The sequence below is a fragment of the Haplochromis burtoni genome, unplaced genomic scaffold, assembly GCF_018398535.1.
Source record: "Haplochromis burtoni strain Fernald_Lab_line unplaced genomic scaffold, NCSU_Asbu1 Contig_8, whole genome shotgun sequence".
In the NCBI taxonomy this organism is placed as follows: Eukaryota; Metazoa; Chordata; class Actinopteri; order Cichliformes; family Cichlidae; genus Haplochromis; species Haplochromis burtoni.
Window position 1 is genome coordinate 4,964,621 of NW_024582369.1, and position 7,794 is coordinate 4,972,414.

The following is a 7,794-nucleotide window of genomic DNA, read 5'->3' on the forward strand; positions in this document are numbered from 1 at the left end:
TACTGTTGGAGCACTAACATTTGTAAATGGTGCAGTCAATCCACTCCTGTATGCCTTTACTTCTGATCGTTTGTCCACAATGTGGCAAAAAATTGCTGAAAATTTAATACAGAAGTTCAGAATAGCTCAAACCCTGCCTGAGTCAAGAGATATCACTACAGAACCAGCATCTTAGTGATTTCCCTGCATGGCAGAGTTCAACCACACTGTTATATTACTAATATTTTTATTATTATTAATAATAAGATAATAATAAGATAACATAAGATTATGTATAATGAATATTGTATCTTAAGTGAAGAGATCTCCTCTCTCCTGCTGATGCACACAGGGTGCAGTCCACTCTATCTATCACAGAAAGCTGTTGATGATTGGTGGTTTAATAATAAACTATGAGGTTAAGCAACATCTCCTGTCAAATCGACTGTGTGCTAAACCTGATTTTTCCAAAACCAAATCAATGAGTTTTGCTGCCTAACCTAACCAACCACACTACCAATGCTGAAAGCAGCCAAAAAGCCCCAGTATACCCACCACAATGGTCGCTTTCCCCACTGCTGCAACCTCCCTTGTGTTGCAGGACAATTTTCACATCACATCCTGTGTCATGAGACACAATCCTTGCTGTGGTCTGGATCTTTGCACCTTGGCACAATGCGCTGCGGTTGGTTGAAGACACGAGTGCACAATCGTACCGTTCTTTACAGCCATTTTAATGACAATCCTGTTAACTGTTAACTATACCTTTAGATAATTTTAGGTGATGTATGAATAAAGTAAATGAAGTAATTTCCATGTTGCAAGTCATTTACATTTTTTTATTGGCTTCATTGGCTTATATACTGTTACAGTCCTGAGTTCAATTCTAACATGTTTTCCCTGTGTTTGGATGGGTTCTCTCTGGGGACTCCGGTTTCCTTCCCCAGTCCAAAGACATGCAGTTAGTGGGGATAGGTTAATTGGAAACTCTAAATTGTCTATAGGTGTGATTGTGAGTGCAAATGGTTGCCTGTGTCTATGTGTTAACCCTGCGACCAACCTGTCTGTACCCTGCATCTTGCTCTAATCCGTTATTTTAAAAGACAGATCAAACATGTTTTTTATTTTGAGTGAAAACTGTAAAATGTACTTTTTGTTATATCAAATCATATGTTTGAAAAATAGGCAAGTAGACTGTAAAGTTTCGCACTGTTAGTACCCATCCTCTGAAGCTGTAACAAAGGCAGTGATTAATAGAGCGTGTACTGTGTCGCCCTTTGCTGGTGTTGAGTGGTACTGCATCATACAGTGCAACCGGTGAATCTGGTATTCTGAAGAGCTCCTTTCCTTGTTTCTGTTTGCATGTACAGTGAGTTCAAGTTAAGCTGGAAATCAAAGAAACAAGGAAGTTTTTTTGTTGTGTCTGTAATTAGAAAGGGGCCTCAGTTTATTTTGGGTGATTTGTGGTGAAGCAGAAATCAGCACACTGGTTCATGCTGCTGCTGAAGTCTAAAGAGCTCGAGTATATGCTGGATGTCCTGTATATTATTTCCAAAAAGTCACTGTATCTTTATCCAGTGTAGCATAACAAAATTTTGAAAGAAAAATCAAAGAAGTATAAAATGTGGATGAATATGAAATATGAAGGATACATCAATATATTGATCTCAGTGACCCTCGGGGCTCAGACTTGTCTGCTTTGGTTTGTATCAGAAATTTTATTTCATTTCTTTACAGAAAGAATTACACAAGAAAACGTGTTTGTTGCATCAACACTGTCAAAAATCATCAAAAGTACAGTAATAAAAAATCCATACATATGTTATGTAGACCAGTATCTCCTTAACAAGTACAACTAAAACCAACTTCTCTAAATAACCCAATAAATGGCTGAACAGGATCCAGATCCAGAATCAGAGACAAATGCAGCAGTCTTCAGCTCAAGGTTGGTCTGTCAAACTCTCATTGAAGAGAGAAGCTGATTTCAGATCATATTTTTTTCACATTTTTACAATTTATTAAAAGCTGCAGCTCTTTTAAACCCACAATCCTATTATATACAATTTAGAAATAGAAAACACAATAACTGTTGCTAAAATTGAAATTAAAGTGACTTAAATAATAAAAAGAAAAGAAAACTCATCCGCTCCTTGTCTGTGCTTAAGGTTCATGACTTCAGCCTTTGCAGTTAAAAGTTGCAGTTAAGTTTAAAGACATCACTATTATTCTAACCTCCAACCAGACTGTGGCAGTGGGATTGCATTATGGATCATGTAGGTATTATGTTTTCACATTATTTGATGAAGAATTCTTTTATGGAAATGTTTTACTGGAAACTCTGCTTCTTTTATATGTAAATCAGTATTGTGAATGTATCTGTAAAGAAAACATTCTCAAGTTTTCTTCTTTCTTCCTAGAATGATCTTAAGAACATCTAAAATTGGATACACTGAGAAATATTCAGCTCCATTCTGACATATTGCACTTTGAAGATGTGATTACTTTTAAAAATACTTCTACTAAAATGACTTTTGGGGGGGTGGGTTGTGGGGCTTGTCTATACAAAGCTTCTAAAGCTCTATTTTATACATTTTTTTTAATCAAGGATTAATTGTTTAGCACCAATGATGAGACAGTTCTCTACAGGTTTTATACACAGTGTCCCTGATCTTTGAGTCCCTTTAAAGGTGTCTTCAGCTCTTTGCCTCTCACATACCCTCTGCTCTGTCTCTCTGTATCTTCAGACCTCTTTACAAAGACTTGGATCTCCATGGATCCAGTGGCAGATCTGGGCGTATTTAGGAGGTGTGATCCTCACTGCAACATTAAAGTCCCTCTGCTCACCCCCCTCCATCTTCACCCAATGATGGCCTGAAAACACTCCAATCACCCTCCTCTTCCACTTCCCCTTGCTGCCTGTGTCTCCTGCTTCCTGCCTGAGTCGGATGTAAACACCCGCCCCTGTAGCACCGGTCTGCGCGTCGCAGTGCTGATACATCAGATCATCAGACTCCTTTGCCACTGAGCAGAAGCGATAAACCACCCTCTCATCTCCGATACCGTCAGGCAGGTTTTTGTCAGCATCATAGCCTGAGAAGTGGATCCTTGTGAGGGGTGCAGTCGAGGGTGCTACTCCGAGCTCCATGTGCTTTTGCTTTACTGGTCGTTTCAGCTCCAGAAGGGCGTAGTCATAGTCGGGGGAAAGAGAATTAGTAGAGTTCTGGGTGTGGATCCATCCTTGAGGGATTTTTGTTTGCTTAACTCGAGTCCAGCGAAACACTGGTTCCTGTGTGGCCCCAGTACTGCGGCGTACACGATTGAGGCCTTTTCGTCTCCCTCTTCTCTCAGACTTTTTGTCTCCACCATCAGCTGTTCCCTCCTCAGCCCTTTTTCTCCCTCTACGTCTTCTACCTTCAACTCCCTTTCTCCCTCTCTCCCCAACTAAACTATTCATCTCCCCACCTCCATCCATTAGCTGCTTCTCTCCTTCCTTCTCACCTTTCTCAGCCCCTCCTTTCCTTCCTTGTCTTCTCCTCCCTCCTCTTCTCCTCCCTCCACTTCCTCTTGTAGTTTTCAGCTGTAACAAACCTACTCTAACCTTCCTGGCACCCTCCAGGTAGTCCCTGCCATCATGGATGCAGTTTGCTGCTGTTAGCACATGTTTTGAAGATATCAGGACTCCAGAACAGCCCGTAGAGATGCGGACTGCAGCAGAGAACGGGTAGTTGGTGATGAAATGGGAGTCTGAGATCACAAAACGACCATCTGCTCCATAAACCTGCCGTTTCCTGCGGGGAAGACCTGTTGAATGTGCCGGTGGTCTTGTAGACATCTTGTTGATTCCTTGCAAACTCATGTCTGTATGTGTGCGAGTGCCATTTTCATACAGCGTCTCATATCCCAGATTTCTCTCTTGCTCAGTTTGGTCTACAGGTGGTAGGGTGCTTTGACATTCTATTCCACAGAGCATCTTTGCTGCTCTTTTTTCTAATTCTTCTTTTTCCTCTTCCTGCCCTGTGAACAAAGGTGTTCTTAAAAGTGCTGTGCGTGTGGCCACCAGCTCAGGAAGGCTGTGTCTGGTCCACCTGTGCACCTCGTTGCTCTCACTGTTGCCAAAAACACCAGAAGCTGAAAGTGCAGCTACACAGAGCAGCACACACTTCAAATGAGTCAGGGCCATCCCGCTGAAAATACAGTAAAAAAAAAAATATTTGAGAGTTGGAGAGAAATACCAAAAGATTTTTACACTGAGGCTAGGAGTTAAACGACCAGCAGATGGCGCACAAGCTTTACGTATGAATTGAAAATAGCTCGGCAGCTAAATGTTTAAGATTTCACTTTAAATTAAAATGACATTTTAGTTATTTCCGTTAACTTTGAAAAGTATTTCTAATCTAATCACGAAATATAATCATTACCTTTCCTATAAAACCGAAAACATATTTTCTGGATCCAAACTAATGTATTTATTGCACAGTTAAGCAGGTCAATAACAAACAACGTGAAAGCTATGAAAATAAATCAGCATAACCCGTAAATTTAAAAATATATACATTTTACAGATATTCTTAGGAAGGACATATTAATGTAAATAAGCTAATGTGACCTTTTCGTTGTTAGCGGCATGAAAAAAAATGAAAAATATAAAACATTCCTACCTGCAGATAAAATAAATAAGCACTCCCATTTAGCGTTGTCCTTACTGTGGATTAAAAAAAAAACTCTCTCCATCCGAAATACTTCCCGCAGACTGCTTCCATCATTTGCTGAGCTCAAAGGAAAAAAAGAGGGGGATCGCAATGAGAGGCAGCGTGCAGGGTCCTCATAGGCATCCACATCCCACTCCGATGTATAAAAAAAAAGTTAGCACCAGGCATGCAGAGGGATGAACCAGCCCAGCAGCACGAAGGCTTTTGTGTTTTTAGCAAGTGATGACATCACGTTTGAGGTCAAAGTTGCAGTCGTGTGGACACAGATTCCGGTTTATGTTGCTATTTCGTTCTTTTAGAACTGTATTTAAACATAAACATTTATTGCTCTTACATATAAATCAGCCTCGAGAAACTTTGAGTGTAGGTTTATGTGGGGTGTGTGTGTGTGTGTGTATTAAATGTATTTCAAACGACCTATCAAAGTGTTTCTAGACATGAGTCCAGTGCAGCTCTTACCTGTAGTTTAACCCCTGCTGTTTATGTCAACAAAGACTCTGCTACAGGCAATTACTCGTTATTCCTATCCTATTAGTTGCTGCTGCAGAGATTTTATTCTTGTGTTATTGTGTTATTCTCATGTTTTGTCAACCTTTGTTGACCTCTATGAAGTCAAAATAGCCTGACCAGTTCCGAGGAAAGTGGAAAACATCCAGTTCTATGACGTAAACGCTGAAAATTAGTTCTCAGTCTTTATACATGTGAAATCTATACTTCCTTGGTGTTGTTCCATCTGTTGTGACAATGTGATACTAAGGGATTAATCCTCATTTGCATTAGCATCACAGTTTCCTTGTTATTAGTTCCCCTTTGATTCCTCAAAAGGTGAACACCTTCAACATTTATCATTATTAGTGCGTGCCACTCACACCAAGTTTCCAGCATGGCACAAGTCAACTCCACCACGGTTACTTCTAACATCTCTTCCTCTCCTGGAGATTCACTTCATCCTTCTTTGGACTCCAGGAGTCTTGTTCCTGTAGTGGTGCTGTCCATCTGCTTTCTGCTGGGATTCCCTGGAAACATCGCTGTCATCGTTCTTAAGCCAAACTGGGAGAACATGTCCAGTCTGAGCCAGAGTTTGATGCTGAATCTGGCTGTGTCAGACCTGCTCTGCTTGGTTACCCTCCCAATATGGACTTACTATTTTGTCAGTGGTTGGATCTTTGGCCTGGTGTTCTGCAAACTCATAACATACTTTGTTTATTGCAGCATTTATGGAAGCCTACTGACTGTGACTGTGCTGAGCATCCAGCGTTACCTTCAGGTGGTGCACCTTGAGAGGAGTTTACCTCAGGGAGGAGTAAATAAGCTGCTGGTTCCACTCTGGCTGGCTGCGATGATCCTCTCCATTCCTGCGTTAGTATTTCGACAGCTGGTAGAACAGCAACACTGGACAAAATGCGAAAATAAACACTCTTCTGATGGTCAGATGATGGCTAGTGTGTTGACAGAGACTCTTGTAGGATCTGTGTCGCTTTCTGTCATTGTTTTTTCATACATCAGTCTCTACAGAAAGGTGAATCGGGCAGCCTTTTTCAATAATCCACAGACCACCAGACTGATTACCAGCATCATTGTGACCTTTGTTGCCCTGTGGGTCCCATATCTTGCCATTAATGTGCTTAGTTTGGTAGCTATTTCCCTAAATATTGAGGGCCTGCTGAAGTTTTGTGAAGACAGCTCGAGCACTGTTGGAGCACTAACATTTCTAAACAGTACCATGAATCCACTCCTGTATGCCTTTACTTCAATTCGTTTGTCCACTTTGTGCCAGAAAATTGCTGAATATTTCCAACAGAAAGTCAGAGCTCCTCAAACTCTGTCGATGACAACAGATATAACTGTGGGAGCAACATCTCAATGAGAGCTTTGAGAACTTATTGTTTTTCTGCTGACACAGAAAATAGTATTTTAAGTCTAAAGATTTCCTTACAGCTGGCTGGTTGTGATTTAATGATTAATTCTGAGGTTAAGCAACATCTCCCCTCATATCAGCTCAGTACTCATTACAATTGAATTGAAAAAATTTGATTTGAGAACTATCAAAACATTTAAAAAATATTAACTATAATCTAAAAAGTACAAAGTATAATGTAAGGTAAATCTTAGAGTATAATCTAAAAAAGGTAAATAAAATTTTTCTCAACTGTTTTTTTAAGCACATTAATTGGGTCTCATCAGTTGTGATCACTTTCATGATCATATTTTGTTGGGCAACTTTCACATTAACTGTAAGCCAGAGATCATGTTTCATCAATTTTAATAAACAGAAAGCAACTGAGAGTAAATACAGTGACCCTGTCCATCCCTGCTTTAGTGGTTCGATGGCTGGACAAAGATCAGCACTGGACACGTTGCAAACCTCACTACTCCTCCAAGGGTCAGAGGGTAGCTGTGGTGTTGACAGGACTCCTGGTAGGAGTTGTGTCATTTTCTGTCATGGCTTTTTCATACATCAGTCTCTACAGAAAGCTGAATCGAGCAGCCTTTTTCAACAATCCACAGACCACCAGACTGATTACCAGCATCATAGTGACTGTATTTGCCCTGTGGGTGCCATATCGTGCCATGAATGTGGTGGAGATTGCAGCTGTTTCCCTCGATAACAAATCCTTGTTAAAGTTTAGCGAGGACACCTGGAACGCTTTTGCCTCTGTAACATTTGTAAACAGTGCCGTAAATCCACTCCTTTATGCCTTTACTTCTAATCGTTTGTTCAGTCTTTGCCAAAAAATGCTGAACATTTAGTGGAGAAGTTCAGATTTCCCCAAAATCTGTCTAAGTCAACAGATGTCACTGAAGAAGCAGCACCTCAATGTTGAACATCTTTGGAGAATAATTTTTGCCCTGCTGATACTGGAAATTATATTTTGAGTCAAAATATCTCCTCTCTTCTTCTGATACGCACAGGGTCCTCTTTATTTGTCACAGGCAACTGTTGGTGATTGGTGGTTTAATGATGAATTTCAAGGTTAAGCAACATCTCCCCTCAAATCAATCGTGTGCTGATTACATCTGGTCCTCAGCCAGAGCTTAAAAACACATGATTGTTGAAAAGGAATGAGGCAAACATTCAATGGAATCAAAGTACCTATCAAATTAC

At 40.4% G+C, this 7,794-nt stretch overlaps 2 protein-coding genes across 3 annotated transcripts; one reads left to right on the forward strand and one right to left on the reverse strand.

The window, feature by feature from the left end:
- Nucleotides 1-1,674: 1,674 nt before the first annotated feature.
- LOC102313503 (serine protease 23) lies at nucleotides 1,675-5,052 on the reverse strand. 2 transcript variants are annotated; one of them, XM_042227072.1, is made up of 2 exons: nucleotides 4,683-5,052; nucleotides 1,675-4,163 (listed from the first exon to the last, which is right to left on the reverse strand). In XM_042227072.1, exon 2 carries the CDS (start codon nucleotides 4,157-4,159, stop codon nucleotides 2,720-2,722), a length of 1,440 nt encoding a protein of 479 aa, XP_042083006.1. In that variant the 5' UTR covers nucleotides 4,160-4,163; nucleotides 4,683-5,052; the 3' UTR covers nucleotides 1,675-2,719. The 2 variants fall into 2 exon arrangements, with proteins under 2 accessions (XP_042083006.1, XP_005914330.1); XM_005914268.2 differs by having other exon boundaries at nucleotides 4,638-5,051.
- A 17-nt stretch (nucleotides 5,053-5,069) lies between these two features.
- Nucleotides 5,070-6,670, forward strand: LOC102294893 (leukotriene B4 receptor 1-like). Its single transcript, XM_005914595.3, has one exon. The coding sequence runs from the start codon at nucleotides 5,572-5,574 to the stop codon at nucleotides 6,553-6,555; it is 984 nt and encodes a 327-aa protein (XP_005914657.1). The 5' UTR covers nucleotides 5,070-5,571; the 3' UTR covers nucleotides 6,556-6,670.
- Nucleotides 6,671-7,794: the final 1,124 nt, after the last annotated feature.